At 50.5% G+C, this 22,700-nt stretch overlaps 9 protein-coding genes across 9 annotated transcripts; 3 read left to right on the forward strand and 6 right to left on the reverse strand.

Moving 5' to 3' along the window:
* Nucleotides 1-244: 244 nt before the first annotated feature.
* On the reverse strand, nucleotides 245-1,164 carry BCR37DRAFT_379849 (uncharacterized protein). The gene has a single exon (XM_040869361.1). It carries the CDS (start codon nucleotides 932-934, stop codon nucleotides 308-310), a length of 627 nt encoding a protein of 208 aa, XP_040725077.1. The 5' UTR covers nucleotides 935-1,164; the 3' UTR covers nucleotides 245-307.
* Nucleotides 1,165-1,324: 160 nt separating this feature from the next.
* BCR37DRAFT_413660 (carboxylesterase type B) lies at nucleotides 1,325-2,989 on the reverse strand (the record flags this gene model as incomplete). Its single annotated transcript, XM_040872249.1, has 2 exons — nucleotides 1,325-2,491; nucleotides 2,586-2,989. The coding sequence occupies 2 exons, from the start codon at nucleotides 2,987-2,989 to the stop codon at nucleotides 1,672-1,674; spliced, it is 1,224 nt and encodes a 407-aa protein (XP_040725078.1). The 3' UTR covers nucleotides 1,325-1,671.
* Nucleotides 2,990-3,111: 122 nt separating this feature from the next.
* Nucleotides 3,112-4,026, reverse strand: BCR37DRAFT_398743 (SGNH hydrolase-type esterase domain-containing protein; the record flags this gene model as incomplete). Its single annotated transcript, XM_040871763.1, has 2 exons — nucleotides 3,112-3,870; nucleotides 3,915-4,026. 2 exons carry the CDS (start codon nucleotides 4,024-4,026, stop codon nucleotides 3,194-3,196), a joined length of 789 nt encoding a protein of 262 aa, XP_040725079.1. The 3' UTR covers nucleotides 3,112-3,193.
* A 1,269-nt stretch (nucleotides 4,027-5,295) lies between these two features.
* BCR37DRAFT_26713 (SGNH hydrolase-type esterase domain-containing protein) lies at nucleotides 5,296-6,755 on the reverse strand. Its single transcript, XM_040866759.1, has 2 exons — nucleotides 6,438-6,755; nucleotides 5,296-6,397 (listed from the first exon to the last, which is right to left on the reverse strand). The coding sequence occupies exons 1-2, from the start codon at nucleotides 6,544-6,546 to the stop codon at nucleotides 5,787-5,789; spliced, it is 720 nt and encodes a 239-aa protein (XP_040725080.1). The 5' UTR covers nucleotides 6,547-6,755; the 3' UTR covers nucleotides 5,296-5,786.
* Nucleotides 6,756-6,819: 64 nt separating this feature from the next.
* On the forward strand, nucleotides 6,820-9,649 carry BCR37DRAFT_379855 (Vps53-like protein). Its single transcript, XM_040869362.1, has one exon. It carries the CDS (start codon nucleotides 6,965-6,967, stop codon nucleotides 9,614-9,616), a length of 2,652 nt encoding a protein of 883 aa, XP_040725081.1. The 5' UTR covers nucleotides 6,820-6,964; the 3' UTR covers nucleotides 9,617-9,649.
* On the reverse strand, nucleotides 9,540-12,303 carry BCR37DRAFT_379857 (Dolichyl-phosphate-mannose-protein mannosyltransferase-domain-containing protein). The gene is made up of 2 exons (XM_040869363.1): nucleotides 12,200-12,303; nucleotides 9,540-11,951 (listed from the first exon to the last, which is right to left on the reverse strand). Exons 1-2 carry the CDS (start codon nucleotides 12,275-12,277, stop codon nucleotides 9,723-9,725), a joined length of 2,307 nt encoding a protein of 768 aa, XP_040725082.1. The 5' UTR covers nucleotides 12,278-12,303; the 3' UTR covers nucleotides 9,540-9,722.
* A 1,043-nt stretch (nucleotides 12,304-13,346) lies between these two features.
* Nucleotides 13,347-13,778, reverse strand: BCR37DRAFT_347722 (ER-derived vesicles protein ERV14; the record flags this gene model as incomplete). Its single annotated transcript, XM_040867789.1, has 2 exons — nucleotides 13,347-13,461; nucleotides 13,528-13,778. 2 exons carry the CDS (start codon nucleotides 13,776-13,778, stop codon nucleotides 13,347-13,349), a joined length of 366 nt encoding a protein of 121 aa, XP_040725083.1.
* A 170-nt stretch (nucleotides 13,779-13,948) lies between these two features.
* BCR37DRAFT_413665 (uncharacterized protein) lies at nucleotides 13,949-15,205 on the forward strand (the record flags this gene model as incomplete). Its single annotated transcript, XM_040872250.1, has 1 exon — nucleotides 13,949-15,205. Exon 1 carries the CDS (start codon nucleotides 13,976-13,978, stop codon nucleotides 15,203-15,205), a length of 1,230 nt encoding a protein of 409 aa, XP_040725084.1. The 5' UTR covers nucleotides 13,949-13,975.
* Nucleotides 15,206-15,708: 503 nt separating this feature from the next.
* BCR37DRAFT_413666 (uncharacterized protein) lies at nucleotides 15,709-16,272 on the forward strand (the record flags this gene model as incomplete). The annotated part of the gene is made up of 1 exon (XM_040872251.1): nucleotides 15,709-16,272. The coding sequence occupies one exon, from the start codon at nucleotides 15,709-15,711 to the stop codon at nucleotides 16,270-16,272; it is 564 nt and encodes a 187-aa protein (XP_040725085.1).
* Between the last annotated feature and the right edge of the window lie 6,428 nt (nucleotides 16,273-22,700).

Genomic DNA, 22,700 nt, shown 5'->3' on the forward strand with positions numbered 1-22,700 from the left:
TTTTTCTGTTTGTGGGGGGTTCGACACGATGATGCAGCTAGGCCATCACGCTGTACGGTTGATGGTGGGTCAATGAATGTTCTCGGGTGCTTCTCATGCAGGCGCGAGGGTCAGGCCTGCTTGTGCGACGGGTGCGTCTGGTGCTTTATAGGATGGTGATGGGTTTTGTTGATTTGGTTGTCGAGAATTGTCAAAACACCCGCACAGACCGCTGACCAGATGAAATCATGAAAATAGAGGGAAGTACTGGGGGTATTTCGTTAAGCTATACACGTATGAAACATCATTGTCAGCCTCCCACTCATCTTCAGTGACAGAGGTTGGCGGGCCGCCTCGAAATAGCGGTAGCACGGCTCCATTCCGAGCTAGCACGTCCGATGATGGGCTCATGGTCAGGACCCAGGGTCAGGCTGGAGCCAGAGCTGCTGCTCAGTGTCCTCGTGCGCTCCTCGCTAGGTGTAATCATTGGCGAGCAATCGGTAGAAGACATGTCATCCTCCGCCGCAACAATCACATCAATCTCTGATGCGGTGTCATCAATCGCTGCCGTTGCAAAACGCTTCGCTTGGTGTGATTGCTGGTAGTGCTTGCGCTCGGCGTCCAGCACTTTGCCGCCATCGTCGCCGTATTGGATCAGGGTGACCTTGTTGAGCACCTCCAAGTGTACATCCTCGAGCTTCTGCAGGGTCTTCTCCCGGTGTTGCAAGGCAGTCTGTCGGTGCACCTCAACGCGTTGCATGGCTTGTTCTCGTTTACGCTCCACCTTGGCAATGGCCTTCTCTCGGCGATCCAGAATCTTCTCTCTGTGCTGTTCGACCCGCTCAAGCACCTTTTCCCTGTGCGCTTCAATCTTGGCAATGTGTTTCTGGTGACGTGCAGCGACCTTCTCGAGGTGTGATGCCAATTGTTGGTTGGCAGTAGCAACTTGGACCATGTTTGTAGTAGTAGAAGTGTGGAGCAGATGAAGATAGATGGGCCCTGACTTGAGAGTGGACTGGCCTCTTTATACATGCCCTTGCTTAAGCGCTTGAGCCTAGTGCACTGTGCAATCGGCTGACATGCGGCTCGCTGGCGGTTGTCGGTTTGTCAGCTGTCGTCAGATGGGCTGCTCGCCTGCTATTGGCTGACTGTCAATTTCGCCTGCAGCTGTCAGACCACGCGCAATCTCGAGCAGAAAGGATGGAGATGCGATATACTCGGATAATACTCCGCCGCCTGCCATAGACTTGTTGCTGCAAATGCTGGTCAATATTCCCATCGATACTGACACCTTATACACACAACATCTGTCTAGCACTCTGGTTCCTTCGTTGGAGCTTTGTTCGCCAAGACCAAAACACCTCTCGAGTTCGAATTTGACTTTGGCCCAAGTCGAATGAGCTTAAGGCGGAATCATAGCACTCGCTACTTCGCCAAGCCCATCTGTGCGCAAATCGCGGGAGGGACATGGGGTTTCATGAAGCATGAGTCATGACATGTGACCTACAGAGTCTGAGATCATAATTCATAGGACTCTTGCTCAGGCTTTGAAGTCTGAACAAGTGGGATACGCCGGCGGGCCGCTCGATTCGACTCGAGAATGACCACTTTAGTGACTCTACCTACCATACTGAAAGCAAGAAGGCGCTGTCATGATGTCTACGCACCTTATCAGGTTTCGTAATTGCCTCCTCATGTGATCGTGATGAGCCCCTCGATGTGTTGAGCTGGCAAAGAGCCCACTCTCGCAAAGTCAGCCCATAGCTTCTTCATCTGACGCCCTTTGTTCTCTACCTCCTCCCAAGCGACACCCTTGAGGAGTCTGGAACCTTCCCAGGCATTTCGGTTCGAGAAGATCAATGGCACATCCAGGACATGTGTTGCTGAAGTGAACACATCAGGCGTACTCATGGTAAAGCGATAAAACGTGGCCTGACCACCAGCTTCCTTGTGTCGCGCATACAATGCACTAGCAGCTGTACCATAGATGCTCGCCGTCAGCTGCCTTGTCAAGACTGCAGCAGCAGCTCGTCCAAGAATCGGAATACTCATCGCAATGCGAAAGACTGGCATCGCGAGCGCAAACATGGCAGGTTCACGCGTCGTATGGCCAATCAAGATATCAACAGCCTTTGCACGGGCCGTGTATGCGGCTGCTAGATCAGCTTCCGCAGGCAACGGTTCTTCGCCGTAAGTAACGCCAAAGGGCATGTAACCGAGATTTCCATGTTTCTTGCCAATCTCGAGAGCTCGCTGTTGTGCAGCAAACAGATCAGCTGTGGAGGCATTGTCCGCCAGGTTCTTTGCATTTTCCTGCATAGCCTTGTACATAGCCGAGCGCTGTGCGTAAAGACCTAGCGGAGCACTCTGGATGATGGCACGATGAAACAATCCTTCGGCGCCTTGCGAAACAATGAGATGTGCTACAGAATCGCCGCCTGCACTTTGTCCGAAGATGGTGACATTGCTTGGGTCGCCGCCGAAAGCAGGTTGTCTCGCACCCAACGCAACCCTTCAAGTTGATCGAGTAAGCCGAGATTGGCAGGAGAGGCACCATTGCCGATATAGCCTAGCATGCCCAGACGAAATGTCAAGCAAACAACGACCACATTCTGTTGTGCGCAGCAAGATCATGCGCGTGGTACAGCTCAGCTTCTCCACTTCCCGAGACGTTCGCACCGCCATGAATCCATACCATGACTGGTAAGTTGTTATCGGGCTTTACTTCCGGTCCGGTAAAGATAGACAGGACCAAGCAATCTTCACTCTGGTCCAACCCTTTGATAGATGATCCGCCCATGATTTCATCAAATGCCGTCGGTGGTTGCAGACAGGCAGATCCACGACGTGTCGCATCAATGGGAGAATCAGATGAGCGCGCTGGTTCAGCGACGGGCTTCTGGTATCGCGAAGCATGCCCATACCGAATACCTCTAGCATACGCACCTTGTGCATCACGAGTACCGTTGATGATACCTGCTTTGCAAGTCCATTGAGCTGCTTGAACCATCGCGATAAGACAAAAAGAATTGGGGAATGTGTTCACTCTGGTTAGGATGGGATCCACTATTGGGGCAACTCGGGCGTTGTGTCATATTCAGATGGAGAACCCGGGGCCCCGCCCTTGAAAATGGGGATAAGATCATATTAAGATGTAGATTATTGTAGAGTCATTGTAGACTTTCTAGAATGAATGAGTATCACAATCTCCGCGTCAGATAACAGGCGCCTTCTTGTCCTTTAGTCCCTGGACCTTCTCATCTTGTGTGAAGAATCGATGCTTCTTGTCCTTTGGTACATGGACATTCTCAGCTTGTGTCAAGTATCGATAAAAGACCTTTGAAAATTCGTCTGCCCACCACTCCGCCACTTGTTTGCAGGCCTTCTGGTTGAGATGCGTTCTATCACCCGGTGATAGGTTCATTGCGTAAGCCTCAACAGGTGTCCAGTTGCTTAGGCGCCGTTCGGAAAGCGCGTGCATGTCGACCAGCATAGAATGGGTCTTGTTCGCTACGCCCCTGCTCAATGCAGCGTACTCTTCGCCGTTTGGCTTCAGGACTCCATCCTGATTATACCATCGACGGATGTATGGCGTCGTGATGATGGCATAAGTGCAAACCTCTTTCAGCTCCATGTGAATCTTTCCCATGTTGTGCGAGAATTTGGTTGGAGGAACGTACTTATATGTCCCAACCTTCTCATCATTCGCACCAAAGGCCTGCGAACAAATCACAACGTCTCCTTTCGCTCGCGCATCCTTCGCAGCCTTCAACATTTCGTTACGATGTGCTGTGTTGTTGGCGCGAAGCCAGTCCCTCGTCGTGAAGCCACCGATGGCAAAATTCAATACCGTTGATTTGTGTAGAAAGTCTTCTAGGCAGCCTCCATACCCTGCCATTAGCTTGTCTGCTGAGTATCAAATCTTCAGGGTTCACCTGTATGATTAGCCGTTTCCGAGTCTCCAACGAGAACAAATGTGTGCTGGGCATAGTCGACTTGGTTTGTCGCATAGACGATGGCCATCAACAGTGCGAATAGGATGAACATGGCCAGTATCGCAATTCCTGGGTGAGAGTGCGTTCGAAGGGCAGGCCAGCCTACTCCTAGCGACGAAAGGGCATTTCGGTCTTGAAGTAGGGTGAGGAATTTGGTCTTTCAAACCAAACAAGCCTATTTATTTGGGCTTGAGTTTGGTCGACCAAGCATGAGCCCAAGCATGCTGGACCAAACCAAGCAGCTCAGACTCTTCATGTTTGTGCTTGAGTTTGGTACCAAATAAAGACCAAACTTGTCAAATTCAAACACGAGTTTGGGCTGAGTTTGGCTTACGTTGCGGTATCTTGACCGAGAGCCGAGGGTCCAGGGAGATGCCAAGTCACTAGATGATAATGTCAACAGTCAACTACAGTTCGCTATGTCTTTCAGCACGTCAACCATTATGATGAACATGATTCATCAGACAGTACGGTGGAACATGGGCACCCAGCTACCGAGGCACATCAGACTCTCGAGTGTTTGTCCAGACATACGGTTGCGCAGGTCAGTGCATATCAACTTCCCTCGAGAGAAAGCTCGCTCCGATGTATCTGTTGGGCTGTCCATCAAATCTTGCCTTGATTGTGTGAACAGCCCAGGGCTTGGTGTGCACACTGATGAGAGCGAATGCTGTGAACTGCCATCGCCGTCGTTGAAAGAGCCGGTTGGCCTACTACTTGCAGAAGATCTACGAGTGAATAGATTCGACATGCCAGTAATTGCGAGATCTTGTGCTTTGCAGACAAAAGTGTTCAGAGGCTCACTTCCACAGTGCAGAGTCCTGGAGTCCAGACCTCGGCAGTCACGCGGAGACGCAGGTGACAGGTCATACCGTCAAAGGTCGCAGTCTGGAAACAGCGGCACAGCCCCGCCTGACAGTCAGTGACAGAAGTGACCACAGGGCTCATGTCATGTCTAATGAAGTCACGAGTCGCGACTCACGGGACAATACCAAACATAACCAAACATTCCAAACGTTTGAGTAGTAGAGTGTTCGGGATTGGGTTTGGTGACCAAACCAGAGGGCCAAACATGAGGGCTAGTTTGACTTTGGTTTGAGTTTGGCCCAAACTCAAACGGAATGTTTGAAATGACCGGCTGTTTGAGGGACCAAATTCCTCACCCTATCTTGAAGCCACTTTCCAGGAGTTTCCATTGTTAGATATAAATGAGCTTCGAGCGGGATTCGAAGTTGGGTCCAGGAGGTGTCTCCTGATGAGCACTGACTCCTGGATGAGGCCTTGGATTCGGGGTTTAAAGAGCTGCAGCGGTGTCCTCTAGGGACTAGTCACTTTTGGCTCAACGGGAATGCGATGCGAACCCCGAATAGGTCAGACATCCATCACTGAAAGGTGAGGGGGAGGATCGCCATGTGATTGAGTGCGCGAATTCGCGTGGTGCTATGAAGTGCGGTCAATCATTGCCGTGTTGCGATTGCTTCCCTCTACAAGGTCTTGTCTCTGAACAGAGGGCAGGCAACACACCATGTGGGAGCTCAATCAATGAGATTTGTTGATCATTTAGGGGGTGCACCATTTTGTCTGCGACTTTGCGAGCTCATCACGTCAGGGGTGCCTCTGCCTGTTCCTTAGGTTGGCCAGCATTCTCAACCTTGCTTCAAGGCTGTCTTTCGCGACTCTTGAGGACAAGAAAGGCATTTTGAAGCAGCATGGAAATGAATTAATATCGAGGTGATCTGAGAATGTCACTATCCAGATAGCATTGAAAAGAGAAGAAATGATTGAAGTGAAGGAAGGAACCCGTGCATCTCTTCATGCCGCATGATGATGTCGTCGTTTCGCATGAACAGGTGGTGTGTCCAAATCCTTGAAGACGCGTTTGAATTGTGTCACCCACCACAGTGCTGTATGTTGGCAGCCGTATCTATTGAGATGAGTGTAGTCTGTTGGGGTTTTATTCATCTTGTAGGCTCTGTCCGACGACCATGTGCGAAGATGAGATTCAGAGACAAGGTGCAGGTCAACGAGGACAGAGCTTGTTTCGCGTGCTGCCTGTTTGCCTAAGTCGACGTACTCCAGGCCATTCTCCAAGAAGGTGCCGTTCTCATAGTAATACCGACGAGCGAAAGGGGTCGAAAAAATAGCTCGTGTACAAACGCTCTCAAGTTCTTTGTGAATTTCCTTCATATTGCTGATAAACTCCTTTGGGGGCACAAAGTAGTCAGTCCCTCGCTTTTCATCGATGTTGCCGAAAGCCTGTGAACAGATGACAGTCTGATGTCTGTTCTTGGCTTCCAAAGCACCCTTTTTGACCAAGGCACGGTGTGTATTGTTCTTCAAGTAGCGAACTGTCGAAAAGCCACTAACGGCAAAGTTGAGCACCTCTGCACCAGGCAGAACCTCATTCAAGCAGTCGCCATAGCCTGCGATTAGTAATCTGTATTGTATGCAAGACCTCCTAACCTGAACCAGGAGCGATCTCGGAGTCGCCAAGGACGACGAATGTGTAGCCGGCGTAGCCAGTATGACTTTCTGCAAGCGCGACTCCAAGAAGTGGCAACAAGAAGAGCATTGTATGCTAGTCAAAGGCGTGTCTCTTCCTGGGGCAGAACCGTGTAAAATAGCAGATGAGTCGTGACTTCTAGGAGATGCGACAGATGTTTGCACAAATGTTTGCGCATGGTAAATGTCTTGGCAATAAAGGGAAAGGAGAGTTCTGAAATGGGTAGAGCAACATGCCCTCTCGCGTTCATAGACAGACGACCACTTGACTGTGCTGAGGAGGACTCATGCGCAGGTCTCCAGAACTTCTCTAGACATTTCTGTTCACAAGCTTTCTTCAAAGATCGTTTCCATGAAGTGCACTTAGGAGAATGAGCCCGGCCTGAAGCGAGATGAGATAGGAGTTCGCATGCAGGCAAGCAGCGTGCTTCAGGAGAACTTGACCAAGACAGGCCTAGAAGCCTGAGGTGGGTTGATTGGAAGGTGCGATGGTCGGAGCAATGTCTGGGTGTTGGCCAGCGCGCGACTTCCATCACGTATACGAACACGCACAGCAAACAAGCACAAGCGCGTCTGTACTGGCCAGACAAGCTGCTGTACGCTACGGTGTCATGCATGGCGGCGAATCTGAGCGCCTCCCAGCCAGCCAGTTGACGGCTCAAGACTACAGCCCGACCGACCACTTGGATGCGCTATTTCCCTCTCTTGAGTCATTGTCGTTGCTGCCTCGTATCGAGTCTAAGCTGATTCGGCACGAGATTCAGCTTCGACATGCTATTGCAGAGATGCAGGAGCGGGTCACGGCCAACAAGGAGATTGCAGCTGAATGCGTTGGCAGGGTCGAGGAGAAACTGAAGCTACTTCATGATGAAATCTCGACGACTCAAGCAAAGGCAGGCCAGGCGGAGGACTTTGTGTCGAGCGTCACCAAGGAGATCCGACGCCTTGATACAGCGAAGCGAAATGTGGCCGCCACTATGACTATTGTCAAGCGACTACAGATGCTTATCTCTGCCTTTGATCAATTGCAACGGCTCGCATCTAGCAAGAAGTATGCTGAGACTGCTTCTCTTCTATCTGCTGTACTGCAGCTCATGACGCACTTCAAAGCTTATCGATCTATACCCCAAATTGCGGTGCTGTCACAAGAGATTGCCGACTTGCAGCGATCTCTTCTGGAACAGGTGGCAAGCGATTTCGAAGGCTACTTTTCTACAGGTCTCTCCCCTCAAACACGCATAGTCTTGACGCAAGGCTGTCAGCTTGTTGAGGTCCTCGGTGATGGCCCAAAGGAGCGTATCTCGACATGGTACATCAATTCACAGCTACGAGAATACCGCAATGTCTTTCGAGGCCATGAAGAGGCCGGCTCGCTCGACAACCTCTCTCGGCGATATGCCTGGCTTAAACGCGTCTTCCGCAGCTACGAAGATGAGCATGCTCAGATATTCCCCGAGTCTTGGCACTTGCAAGAGCAGCTTATTCGGCAAGGTTGCGAGAGCACCAAAGAAGATCTCGTCACTGTCATGGCTCGCTCACGTCCCAACATCAAATTACTGTTGCAAGCACTTCAGGAAACGCTCGATTTTGAGCGCTACTTGGGTGAGCGCATGGGGGCAGCGCCAAGAGCTTCGATTGACTCTGTGAAATCCGTCCATTCCGATGCGTCAGATAAACAGCAGCGCGGCTACCGCATCAGTGAAGCCTTTGAGCCGTACCTCAATCTCTTTGTCGATATGCAAGATCAGGTCTTGTCAGGCATGTTGGCAGGTTACAGAAGCGCTCCCTGGCCGACCCTGGACGAACCAGCCTTGCCCTCCTCAGCTGACTTATTTTACTTTTACCTGACTACGACAACGCAATGTGCCGAAATATCAACAGGCGCGCCACTATGGGAATTCGCAAAAGTCATGGCCAAGTACCTGAATCAGTATCATGATTTGATTCTCGCTAGTAAGTACTCAAATGGTGTCGTTACCGTTGAGGAAATCATCATGGTCCTTCGCACTGCCGAATACTGTTCAGAAACGACACTCCAGCTCGAAGAACGCATCAAGCAGTTGATTTCGCCGCCCTTCGTTGAGCGCATCACCTATCAATATCAGCACAGCCAATTCTTGTCTTTAATGGGACGAAGCATGGACCTGCTTGTTTCCCATCTCGACAGAGTGGTGGATACTGCTCTGCGCGACATGCTCAAGATTTCTTGGTCAAGCATGAGTGAATCTGGTGATCAATCGCAATACGTCTCTTTGCTCAGTGCTGGTCTTTTGCGCGAGGGCAAGCGGGTCCTTCACAACCTCGGCAAAGATCGCTTCATTCGCTCCTTCTGCGATCGCCTTGTTGAGAATTTCGTGCGTTGCTATAGTGGCTATATTGTCAAGTGCAAGCCCATCAATGAGGTGGCTGCTGAGCAGATGCTCTTGGACATTTACAGCATCAAGGCCACTTTACTCAACCTGCCAGGCGCTGAGACGACCGCTGCGTATGCAGCGATTGTTTCGAAACAGATTGGTCGACTGGAGACGTTACTCAAAGTTCTGCATGTCTCGGTCAATCCGCCAGAGGGCTTTGTTGCCAATTACATTTTTATCATTGCCGATGCCTCTGTTGGCAATTTTGTCAAAGTCCTCGATATCAAGGGCGTGTCGCGACAGCAACATGGGCGACTGATTGATGTTTTCAATAAACAGGTCAATGCCGCAAGAAGGGAAGATCCTGCATCACTCGATAATTCGCATCCATTGCTCGACAAACTACAGGTACTCGGAGATGCACGCTCGCCTGTAGAGTCACACAGCGGGATCTTCTCCAAGGATGGCTTGCTTGGTGGACTGACACATGGTAGTGCTGGTGGTATCGCCGGCATTGGTGGTGGTTCGCATGGTCTCGGCTCACCCGTCCACAGTCCTGTGCATGAACGACAATCGTATTTTCGTTCTCCAAGTACAGCACAGGCAAGACCGCCACCAGAAGGTGTCAAGCAGTCGATGCAGAGTGACCTGTCATCATTGCAGAGCAGAAGTTCAACACCTGGTATGCCGCTGGATGGCCGCTTTGTGGAGCGTCAGTTTGGTAAGCTGTTTAGCAAGCGCAGTAGCAGTGCTGCTTCATTATTCCAGGGAAATGGAAATCCATAGCCTCAGCATAAACAATCAATCATGCATTCATGAAACCTTCGCTTTCTTCTACGAGTGACTCCCCAAAATCTGTCTCCGCTACGAAGCCTGAAGGCATCATGGCTTTCTATGGTTTGAGGTAGTGCATATCCCACGACGACAAGACTTGTCGTTTCAATGCTTGTGGCACTGTCAATCCAGGCAATCCATACGTGATGGGTGCGAAATGAACAAATGCAGTAGCCAAACCAATCACCAGAAGTCCCGTCACAGCCCAGATAAGGAGGGAGTTTTCATCCCGTTCAACCATGACGGATGCAGACACCGTCGAGTCTTCCTTGGAATCCTTCTTGAAGGGCGATTGCTGGACGAGCTTGTCGTCCAAAGCAAACAAGGAGACCTGTTTGCGTCCAATGCGTGAAAAGATGAATTGCACCATAGCGCCCGTCACGAGGCTTGAGGCAAGGTGAGCGGGCAAATAATGATGCAAGAAGAGTTGTCTGCCCATGAGGAAGAAGGGTAGGTAATGCGCTGCCCAACACAACAAGAAGAATCCAGTTGAATTGTAGAGTCGAACACGAGTCATTCTGGGCAAGACATCTTGACCACGTCGAAGAGCAATTTGATCAGCGGCAAGGACTCCCGAGAGGACTGCCAAGGTTGCAATAGCCAGCCACCAGCCAAAGACATTGCCAACGAGGTAAATTTGTTGCTTTGTATCGTCCTTTGTCCAGAAAGAGACACCACGCAGTAAGAATGGCCAGTTGATGGGTCCCGAAGCATAGGGGTGGGAGGAAGTGAGCATTGAGTTGTGGTAAAACATGAGACGCTGCGTTTCCAAGTATTTCGTCAAAAAGGGCAACTTCTTGACCTTCCTCTCTGCCTTCACCATGCGTGCCGGGTCGTTCAAGTCAACGATAGACTCGGGGTACCAGATATTACCACTATCCGTGGCCTTCTTGTTACCATTGATTTCCTGCTGCTTAAAGCCCCAGTCTGGCAACGGTGCTGCATCGGACCACATGTTGACCTTTGTTGGGACATGCACGAGTTTACACAACCCGGCTTTAGTACGCCATTGCTCATTCTTGCCACTGACAAGTTGAAGTTGGAAGTGTGTATCGGCATCCCGCTCACCTGCAGCGAGTTCTTGTGAGACGGTGGTGAACTCCTGGTTGGTGGCATAGAGTGGTGAAGCGACATCATGTGTCAACAAGACTGTATCCGTCAAGGTGTGGATGAGTTTAAAGGCTTGGCTGTGTTTGACTGGGATACCCTTGACCTCACCGCCTTCGAAGGGTGTGGCTGGTACAATTTTCCATTGGTTGTTGGTGTCGTTGAAGGGGTATCCTGTGACTTGTTGACCCTGAGAAGATACTCGGCCATCATCGTATCGTAGCGGGTAGTTGTTGAGGTGCGAGTGAAGATATGCTTTCGTGTCCTTGTGCCTGAGCGTAATCGTATCAAAATAGTTGATTGGGTACGATTCAGCCATCATGATATTGTCGGAGAGGGTCTCTTGGAATTCAGGCGACATGAACTCATCACCTGGCCCAGATCGTGTCAGGATGGCAAAATGCACATAGAACCAAAACAGGTAGAGCAAGAAGGGCATGATGACCAGACCGAGTGCGCGTGCGTAAAAGTGTCGAAGGAATTGTTTCATGCTGAGTCCCTTGCGAACATCAAGGAGCTCCCAAAGATCAATAGCGACTGCGAAGCCAAGGGTGACGTAGGAGAATAAGCCGACGTATTTTGTAGACATGACGCAGGAGAGTGCTGTACCCGTCAAGAAGAGCCATGTCCACCATGCCTTTGAGAAGGGGTGTCGTCGCTGCCTGTAGAAACGGACGTAGCAGTAGATAGAGCAAGACATGCTAAACACTAGCATTGCGTCGAGCAGAATCAGACGGTCTTGCGCAATGTGTGCATTGTCAAAGAGGACCATACTTGCCGCAACGACACAAGCAGGTAAACCATACCCAGACTCCTTCATGGTCAAAAAGACAACCGGCACAGTCAGACTACCCAGCAGCGCAGGCATGGCGCGAAGACCGATATACGGCACTTTATTGACAATATAGTCATCGCCGATATTGTCAAAGTGGAAGTGTCCATCATACCCAATCACCCAACCTGCAAACGCCAGAGCCAGCTTAGCAAGCGGTGGGTGGACATCGAAGAAGTAGGTGCGTTGTAGGTAGTACGATGCAAATTTGCCGAAGTGAACTTCGTCAAAGACCACTTTACTCGGAAAGTCGATACGGTAGAAGCGTGTAGCGAAAGCGAGAGCGACAATCACGGCAAAGGCAAGCCTCCATTGCGTTGTTGAGCGGTTGTTGAGAGCTGCGTTGATCTGGGCTTGGTCAGTATGGTTTGTCGATTTGTGTTTCCTGGTTGGCTTGGACGCGATGGTGAAGAAGACATCAAGCTGGCTGTCGTTGAGGGCTGCCACCTGGGCATGCAGCTCGCTTTTTTGAGCCATAGAGGGAGACCTGCGGACGTGTTTGTCTGCGTTGGCTATGGCCTATTTGATGTCTTGTCACAAAGACGCGTCCAGAATAGCTGCCCAGGAAAAGAGAACGGAGGGAGAGGGTTATTTACCTTTTGGTCGAGGGGGCCATCCCTTGCGACGAGAGCGGGCTGCTTGTGCTTGTTGCCCCTATATCTGACGTCTGCCATGAGTGACACCTTTTGTTTGTGGTCAGGGATAGAGAGGGAGTGTGATCATGAGTGTGATGCGGTGTCATGCTGCTCGGGTGGTGCGACGAGATGGGACGGCACAAAACTCGCCTTCTCCCCTTCCTACAAGGCTACACACCGAGATACCCGTCACATAGACTGCAGCAGTCCAGCAGCGCACACTACACTGCCATGATGGATCACAGCACACAAGACTTCCTCTTCTGGCTCAAGAAAATGTCCCTTGAACTCCCCAAGCAAATAGACCTCGCACCCCTCACCGCTCTCCTCAGGGACCAGCACCAGCAAATCAGTCTCCTACAGCAGCAGAGCAGTGCACAGACACAGATACTACAAGATCTGGTGAGTCCTTCTCTTAAGCACTCAGCAATAGACTGATATATGTAATAGCAGAGACAGATGCAGCAGCAAGCAAGCAAGATGGAGAGATTGCTTCAGGAACACACTGTTCCAACTGCAGTAGTAGATCCATCTCAAGTCACGCAGCAACCTACAAGAGCGCTGCCGAAGCGTCGTATGCTCATTGAACCCACTGCAGAAGAGCTTGCTCAACTGAGAGGTAGCTTCATCCCCACAGTGCGCGATCCACGGTCGACGATGCTATGACGCTTTGTTTGTGAGAGACTTGCAGCAGAAGAGCGTTTGGCATGACGTACAGGAAGAGCGGGAAGCAGTCTTTGTTAGCGATGAAACAAGCTCACAGAAGCAGTGTCCACGATAGAGGGCGACATGCGACTTGGCGTACAGCAGTCGAAGGAGCGAGAGTGGAAGTGAGGACCAAAGAGAGATGTAGCAACCTGCATTAGAGATACCCGTATGGATCATAGCTTTCTATACAGCATGTTCCGAAAGCCACCTGTCAGGATGCGTCCCAGAGATGTAGCAGATAGTATCAAGTTCACTTGACAAGATGGCATCGAGCAAACAGTGTTGGCCTTTGCTCTTCCATTGTATCGCTCAGTGGTCGTCGATGACAATCGCAGAGATCATGCAGAACAGATACCTGCACCATTAGCCACAGATCTCATCAACAAAGCAATAAGATGACTTACCAGAAGAAGAAGAGCATGTAGCTCGCCAGCCGAATGTAGCACTGCATCTGGTTTCTGTTGAGTGTCCTAAAGATCTCTGTTGCATCGAGAGCATAGTCCTTACTGAGCACCCTAGAAGAAGCACCCGGTTAGCCATCGTTTGTCCCATGTGCAAGCAGGAAAGGGAAATCTGCATACTTGCTGCCGTTCCACACTGCAAGGGGCAGATTGAAGAGGAAGGACCACCAGTTACCTGTGACGAGCATGAGGAAGGTGAGGAAGCCCTGGATTGCCATGGAGGGCAGGACATATGGGTTGATCTTGTTGACTGCATCGACTGGGTTGAGGAAGTCTGCGCTGACATCGGATAGGAGGACTGTTTCGTAGACTGCGTGCGCGAGGAGGACGAGGTCGAGGAGGAGCGCCAAGACAAAGGTCCACACACCCATCGCTGCTGCTGAGATGATCACAAGAGACGCTTTCTTGCTTCCTTGCTTCCTTCTCTTCTTCTCTCTTTTGGCGTTTTCGCGCGTCAGATCCCAGTCACGTGCCTTCCCCAGACAGCAGCACCAGACACGTAGACAGGTTAGCGCTACACACTCTCTGGCACTCTCTGCTCAGCAGTCTGCTCCCTACCTAATCAGCCATGAGGCTCACCCTCCCAGCCCTCTTCGCTCTTCCTGTCCTCGCAAAGGCAATTGGCCACCCAGCGCAGCAAAATCAGGCTTCCTCACACACAATCTGCCACGCAGACAAATGCTACCCCTCCCTCTTCGTGCCAACCGATACCTTCCAAGTCGTGCATGACGACCAAATCGTACCAGGCGGTCTACATTACCGTATCAATGTTGAGACTGGTCTGAAAGAGGCAAAATTATTGGATAGCGCAGACGATTCGACGACATCCACTACAGCAGCCGCACTTGCGCTTGTCCCTGGTGAAGACGTACAAGAAAAAGCAGCAGCGCCTGTGCAAACTGCAGAGCGTAAGAAGAAACCCTATCGACCTAATCGCGGTGCAGTCACAGGCGGTGCATTGCAAACATTTGCAGCTGCTCAGGAAACCTTGGAAGCAGACACATCATGTTCCGCGCGTGTTCTGGAAGCCTTGGATGCACTTGAAGAATTGGCGCATGAACTTGAGTTTGGTTTGAGAATCGCAGACTCTTCTGTTTTGCCAAACTTGGCGGCTTTGCTCTCTATTGAGCAATCTGCTTGTCGCAGCAAAGCTGCTATTGTGATTGGTTCTGCACTGCGGAATAATGAGAATGCACAAGAAGTCATTCCTCCTCATGCGCAACTCACCAAGACGCTATTGATACGACTCTCCAAGGAAAAGGAGTCGGATGTGCAGCGGGTGCTCGTGTACGCACTCTCTGCATCCCTATCACCAAATAGCGTTGCAATGCGTGATTTTGAGAAAGCAGGGGGTCACGCGACACTGACGACGCTGTTTGAGGGCGGTCTGCCGGCACTGCAAGGGAAAATTGCTGCCTTGGTGGAAGATCACTTTGTCCTTGAAACTGCCTCCGCTGCTCTATCGATGCAACACGGCGACAATAGAGGCTTCACCGATAAGATTGCGCAAGATGATGCGCTGGGTACGTGGTGTCTTGCCTTTCAAAGTGCGCTCCTTGCCGCTGACATGGATTCCGTTGATGCTCGTGAGAAGTTGCTGAGCGCAGTCAGCAGCATTAAACGACAACATCCAACTGTCTGTGAGGCGTCTCGCGATTTTGTCAAGTACCTCGCTGATGAGAGTGTTGGCTCGTCGCAGCATCGCAGCAGTCCAAGTCTCGGTGCCCTAGCGAGGAGTGCGCGTGGGCTCTTCGGACACAGATTGAGTGCACGAAAGCTAGGTGCTGATAGGCATTGAGTGTGCTGTCTTTTGATTTTGTACTTCATAGCGTCTTGCGATGGCTAGACTGATCTCTTTGATTTTCGAGTTTCGCTCTCGTCTTCCCATCTGATGGGCGCAACTCGCTCGACGTCGACGACCTTAAGGTTCCATCGACTCGCCCAGTGTCAATCAGCTCAGCTCGTCGGCTCACCGCGTTCTCCTCAATGCTCTCCTGATCATCTGACGGTATAAGCTCAAAAAGTCGGGCTACTCTTGAAGTCGCGATGAGCGCAGTGATACCTTCATCACAGGACTCTCCAGTCGCCATTTGCGACGCTCCCTCAGTGCGGCAGGCAAGGGTTTCTCATTTCCCTACTGACGCTGAAGCTGTATTTGCGTCTGCAGAGCTACCAGTGTCCTACAGAACCTACGTCGGACAATTCAACAAATTCTGCAGCACTCACTACGCTGCTCTACCCATTGAAGAACGATACTTGGTGACTGAGGAGAAACTCTATCAATGGCTCGTAGAAGTCATTATGGTTCGCAGGGCTATCCAGCCTACATCGAGGAGGAAAGCAGTCATACACTCGTGTTCCGGGTTGGGGTTCTCTACAGTCAAGTTTGCTATGAATGCTGTCTCTTTCAATTGGGCTGCTCAGAGACGCAAAGGTCTGAATGCATACCCAGATCCAATGTCGAATCGCATCTATGAATTGACGGCACAATATAAAAGGTGTAAGAACCAAGGTGTTCCCTTCGATCCAAGTAGCCTGCAAAACAATGAGACGGAATCGTCCGATTGCGACCTATCGACGTCTTTGAACTTCCGAATGGGAGAACTGCGTAAGAAAAGTCAAGCGTTGAAACGAAAGATGGTGGCAGACAGTAAAGAGAGACAGATCGAGCTGTCTGAGTTTGAAAAGTCCCAATCTGAGAGCTTGGATGTCGTGAAAGCCTCTATCGAGAAGCTGCAACATGACATGCAAAATGAGATGCAAATCAGTCAGCAAATGGTTTCTCGCTTGGGTCTTGTCGTGAAGGGCATTGGGACTATCGCCACCAAGCGAGTCTTCCTCTCAGCTGCATCAGGATCCGCCTAGTCCACCAATCAGAACCAAGTCGCGACCCACGAGTGTGCTAGGACATCAAGACTCAAAAGAGCAGCAGCTATACGGAAGATGGGTCTTGTGAAGAAGTGATTTCATGGTCATGCAAACAGATAAGCATCTCCTCTCGACAGAATCGCGCCAGGAAATCACCATCCCATCTGAAGAGTCCTCCATGCTGTCACGTAGTAGAGAACATCTAGCGATTCTATGCTGCATCTCATCCGCTCTGCTCTCTGTCTCAATAAGCTGTATTCGACGAAGGACTCTGCAGCCTGCTTGATGTAGTCTCGAGTCCATCTGAAATACAATGTCGTGTCTCCCAACCAATTCAAGGTTGCATCGATCCGCATTCACGCCATCAGGGTCGCCCTAACGACGAGCTCTACCTCCGCTCTCCTCGATCGCGAGAAAGACTTACTACTGTATGAGCAATCAGACCGCAAGGAAGGCTCTGCGATCTACTGGCCAATTCTGTGTTGACAAGACCCCTTCGTGGACTATACAGGTCGCCTACATTCAGCAACAAAGCCAACATGAATCTGTCCCAACAGACCAGCCTCGAGACTGAAAGTAATCTTGTCTATCAACAGCAATTCAAGGACTTTTGCGACTTCAAATATGCTGCGCAATCGGACGACAAGCGTTACAACGTGAGTGAAGACAAGCTGTTCTTCTGGTTGAAGGACGAGTTGCTTGTACGAGAGAAGCGCTCTGGTCTCATTCTAGCGGACGGTACAAGGGGCTTGCTCTCTCTCAAGGACGCGCATGATGCCAAGACAGCTATCGTCAAACTCTGGCGACAGCAAGTCTTTGCACACACAAACACCCATTTACATCCCGCACCCTTGGCAGGTCTCATCATGAAGCTCCTGGAATCATACGCAGAAGTCAATGCAGAGCGCTTGAAGTCAGTTCCACTGCCACCCACTGGATACAATATAGATGACAGTTCACGGAGCTCAATCAGTCCTGCAGCGTCGACAGGCGATTCAGAACCCGTGCAGCGCGACATCCACACGGCAACAAAGGATATTGCACCTGTCTACAAAACATATCAACGCCAATTCCTCGAGTTTTGTGCTTCACGTTGCAGCAAACTACCAGAAGCAGAGCGATTCCTGGTGACGGAGGAGAAGCTCTACAAATGGTTGGCTGATGATATTGCTGTCCGACGGAGCCCCAAGCTGAAGAGACCGAACGGAGAACGTCTCTTTTTAACTGCTGGAACCATGATCAATGCCAAGTATGCACTCTGCCTGCTATGGAAAGTCCAGGTTGGCCAAGGAATCAATTCCCATCCCAGACCTACTTCAGACCGCATCAATCAATTAATCAAGTTGCAGGAGCGGAGGAACGGTGCTATAACGTCCAAACGCCACTATCGCAAAGCAGCAGGACGATCGACGCCGTCTGATTCCTCGGGTTCATCGAGTCGGGGGTACCGAACCCACATGAACAAATCACAAGGCGAGATACGAGCGATGCATCAAGAGTCTGATCTGGCTCGACGAGACACGCAAGAGATGATCACTAAAGTTGTCAGATCCCAGTCGTCCATCAACAATGCAGCGCAACAAGTCAATCATGTCCTTCGAGGTGACTGTCAGAACGTTGTCTCTCTCAATGACGGAGTAACGGCGCAAATGGCGAATGCATTCGATGCATCATCACAGCCATCGACACCCAGCGTATCCTTCTCACTATCCGTAACGCATGACGAGGAGGAATCTTGCCCTCCTGACGAATTCTTCGTGATTTCATCAGATGATTTTTCGTCAATGCATGAGATTGAAACACCTGCTCCAGCAATGGCAACGTGGAAACGACGAAACGACATAGAATGTCAAAGGACAGGTCAGAGCAAGCGGCTTCGTCAATGGGATGGCTCGGCCATTGCTTGGCGTACATTGGATAGAGAGTCTAGTGAGCGTCCAGATTTCGAAGCCTACCGTGCAGCGTTGCAGAGTGCTCTGGAGGGCGAGTAGCTGGCTTGGAAGGCCATTGCATCTATTGTCATTCGAGACTTCGGGAAACAGTGGCAGCTCTTTGCGAGGGCTAAACCAACAGTCGAGCGATTGGTGTTCAGCAGATATCAAATGTTACTGCATCTATAGAGCTTGCTGAGATGTTCCTGTGCAAATTGCACTTATATAGCAGTTGACAGTACGGTTGCATCTGAACATCGGATTTCAAGACTGCCAGGGCCAGGTGGCAGGCAGGCGGTCCAGTCAAGGTTCAACCACACGCATGCACGTACGTTGTCTCGATAGCTACTGAATCTTCCAACGTGCTGCTCCTGAGGACGTGCAAAATACCTCTGTTTGACAAATCGATCGCTGGCATTGCCTGAAGCCGCTCAAACGCTACTAAGCGCGGACATCATTTCGTTCACCAAAAGAGGTTTATGCTTGGATCTTAGACAGTATGACTGCGCCTGACCAGGCATGCGCAGAGGAGGGGGCCCGCCTCAAATACCAGTCTCACTTCAAGGCTTTCTGCGATACTCGGTACGCAGGGCTCTCAGAGGACACGCGCAGCATCGTGACGGAAGGCAAGCTGCATGACTGGCTGAAGGATGGCTTACTTGTCGGAAAAGAGAGCTCGACACTCATGACGAATCAGACAGCTGATCGCTTGTCCCTGGAGGAGACTGTGCTTGCTCGTTCATCGATTGTGGATCTTTGGGACGAGCAAGTTGCGGCCCAGACCAATTCTCATCCGCATCCATCACCGTTGTCGGATCCTACCGTGCGGCTCATCAAGGAAGTTTATGCAGAAGAACTAGCAAAGTACGCCTCTCATTCAGCGGATGAGTCAGAGACTGACAGTGATGCAAGACGTTCATCGAGTCCTGCAGGCTCTGCATCCGATTCTACAACAAGCCAGATGTTTGCGCTGGTCAAGACCGCCGCAGCTGATTATCGAAGTCCTCAATACTCGTTCCTCGAGTTTTGCCGCAATCACTTCACAGAACTTTCTTATAAGGAGCGCTTTTTGGTGACAGAGAACAAGGTTTTCAAGTGGATGACTGAAGAGGTTGCGAGGCGAAGGAATGGAAACTACAGAAATTCTTTTATCAAGGGACCTCTTCTGTCCGCAAGTTCTCTCTCCAATGCAAGATATGCAGTCGCAAATCTTTGGAAATTGCAAGTGGACAGAGGTTGGAATCCATATCCAAAGCCGGCATCAGCCCGCCTCACTGCACTTATTGACCGTAGACGACGCAAGAAGGCCTCGAGCAATCCAGATGGATCGTCGAGCAGCGAATCAGATGAAAGCCCAGGGCCCTCCATGCCATCGAAGCCGTCAAATCTCTCAGAAGAGTCAGGCCAAAGCCGAGTAAGCATCTCACAGTCTGCTGATGTACCCTCAAAGCTGCCTGGTCGATCAGTGTATGATGAACTGAAGGATCTACAAGAGTCTATACATATTATGCGCCAGCAGCTCGCCTCGTATGAGAAGCAGACACAGGATGCTTTGGCTGCACTGCACAAGTCTCAGACACAGACTGTTTACGTGATGCAAACAGCAGCCAATATGCTACGTGGAGACTTGCCACAGAGAGCTGATGTTATTGAACAGATGAGATTGCGTCTGACTTCCGAGCTTGAATCGCTGGCGGCGGGGTTGGCGACTACTGCTGACACATTGCAACATTCGGCGTCGTATGATCTTGAGAAAGCACCGCGCGGTGAACGCTCACTCGTCAATCCTGACATCTCTGCACCGACGCAGAGTATGGAATCGTCGCTCTTGGCAACTTCGCCTTCTTGCAAGCGTGTTCGCGAATTGGACAACGATCTGGCTAGTCAGACCAAACGACTGACTGGAACAGAGCTCGATGGGTGTGCAACGTCAGAAGACTTCAGCCAGCAGGTCAGTTCTGATGCTTACCGCGCAGCCTTGCAAGGTGCCTTGTCTGATGGCTGAATAGGCTCTCACCGTTCTAGTCAGCTTTGAGACTCTTTTGCCTCTGATGATTGCATATTTAAATGAATATATCAAGTGTATTCCTTGCTGCTCATTGAATCCGTCGCTGATTAGCCCGCTAGCTATTGAAGCAAAGCGTCTAGATCTACATTTAATCGAGGAGCGATTTTGAAATTTCGCCATCTGAACGTACTCATCACATTCTACCTGCCCTTCCATCATCTCAACCTACATCTTGTTAGGCATCGAGACGTTCAAACTCCTCTGTAACGGCAGCTAGCCACTTTGAAGGCTAGTGCTACATCGATCGAGCTGTATATGCGTGCTTTGCGCGCCTGGAAGGTCCAACTCATGCGATATGTCATTTGGTGAAAACGTCTCTGCAGAGACAAATGAGACGATAGAGTACATGCCAAAGTGCTTCAGAAGCCATTCTGTCTACCAACACTACCAGTCGAGCTTCAAGTCCTTCTGTGACAATCGCTATTCGCATCTGTCAGATGCACAGCGCTATCTTGTAGACGAAGACAAGCTCTATACATTTCTCAGGGACTATCCATCAGGCCAAATGCCGAAGATCGACTCCAAGCATGGTGTTTCTGACATAAGTAAGCTAAATTATATGAAAGTAGCTGTTCTCAAGTTGTGGAGAGTGCAGTATGCAGCTGGCACCAACAACAACACGTACCCAGGCGAGGCTCATGGACGGGTCGACGAGCTGCTGAAGACTTTGGGTCGTGTACAAAACCAGCGACACGTCATGGCAGAGTTCACTTCAAATGATCTCCTTCATTGCTCAAGAACCCTACTGTACCAGGCTGCAGCAGGCTCCTCGGCTGCCGTCACAAGCAGGTTATCGTTGATCATGGCCGAGTCGTTCGCGATGGATGGTGGAGGTCTGCAAGATATCAAATTGTCCGACTTGTCTTGTGAGTTACTTCCAGATGAGGGAGATCAACTATGTTTTAGTATGTCCTTGACGTCAAGTCGCCCGCACTTGGAGAGTTTCCGCCTCAAGCATGTCATGGGTGCACTTCGTCACAGCGACTGGCACGTCTGTTCTCACAATGCTTTAGCAATGCACTGCTTCTGGCGATGGCATATGAAGAAAGAAACGCCGCCAGATCTTGCGACTTTCAAGAAGTGGTCATGCTTTCAGCTCTTCACGGATGGTCAAACGAATGAAACCTCCCTTGACCCAGCAGCACATCTGAACATGGTCAAAGATGTCTTCAGTGCCTGTGGAATCAGACTTGATCCTGGAACGCATTTGCATCGCCTGTCTCGAGACAGACAACTGCCTCTCAACGGAATGGCAACGATACCACTTGACGCAACGGGCTGCGGCACAAAAGATTCCCCTCGTCTTAGATTTAGCGAGTTCCTACCCCTGAAGCTGATGCGTACATTAGCCGGCTTCGATCGCGCTGGAGGCCAATTCTCATTGTCGCGAGCACTTCCTGAACCGCCTGAAACACTGATCAACCAGATCCACTTCTGGCTGGGCCCCGTCGAAACACATAATCGAATAACACAGTCATTTTACTTTCTACTGAGGTATTTGCGTATGGTGTTGCTGCAAGATATGATTCTCGTTTTCAAAGAGTATCCGGATCACCCATTCAGACGCGAGATGCCATTTTATGGCGATGAGTTCAAGCGATGGGAATCGGACGTCAACGCGGACAATGGAGGGCTCGAAGACCCGACATCGTTGCAGCATCAAGCTGCAGAAGTCGAACATACGATCGACGGAACCCTCACTCTTCCTCAGAATGAATCCTCCACGGACTCCTCGTTGCAAGACAAACAATACGCACTGACAAGTTCGCCGCTGGGCCCTTCAAACACACTCGGAAGCTCTACGACGGACTTCCACATGAGCACAGAGTGTCAAACCCTAGCAGGAATGACTTCTGCTACGACAGACCTCAATGCAGTCAAACCACAGCCATCCCAGCGATCCATATCTGTCCAGACTATCAACGGAATCCTCCTTGGAGAGGAAGAGGCGCAGAAATTGAAGCAACGCATAGCAGAGCTCGAGGGTATTGTCAATCGACAATGGGATCAATACAACCTTCAAAAGTCGAATGATCAAAGGGCAACAGAAGAAAGTCTCTCACAACAAGAGTTGGCTACTCAGACTCTCCAGTCAACGTTGGCAACTTTGCAGGCTCAATCTCACGAGGATGCAGTAATCCTTCAGAAGCAGGTCGCGGTCTTGCTAGGCGATCTCGAAACGGCTACGTCTGCCTTGGCGAAACGCGTTTCTACTGATCCAAGCATCGAAAGCACACATTTCGATCCGGCAAATCAATTCAGTGAACCAGATTCTGACGGGGAGTCTGGTTTGCTCAAGGTTTATGATTAGCCAGAAGACAGCCAAGAGGATGACAGTGGGATTCAATACCCGCTAGAAGCACAAGCGACTGAGCGAGCAATGGTCAGTGTCATGTTTCCTCCATGAAAGACAAGAACGGTACACC

Source organism: Protomyces lactucae-debilis, assembly GCF_002105105.1.
Source record: "Protomyces lactucae-debilis strain 12-1054 chromosome Unknown BCR37scaffold_10, whole genome shotgun sequence".
Taxonomy (NCBI): domain Eukaryota; kingdom Fungi; phylum Ascomycota; class Taphrinomycetes; order Taphrinales; family Protomycetaceae; genus Protomyces; species Protomyces lactucae-debilis.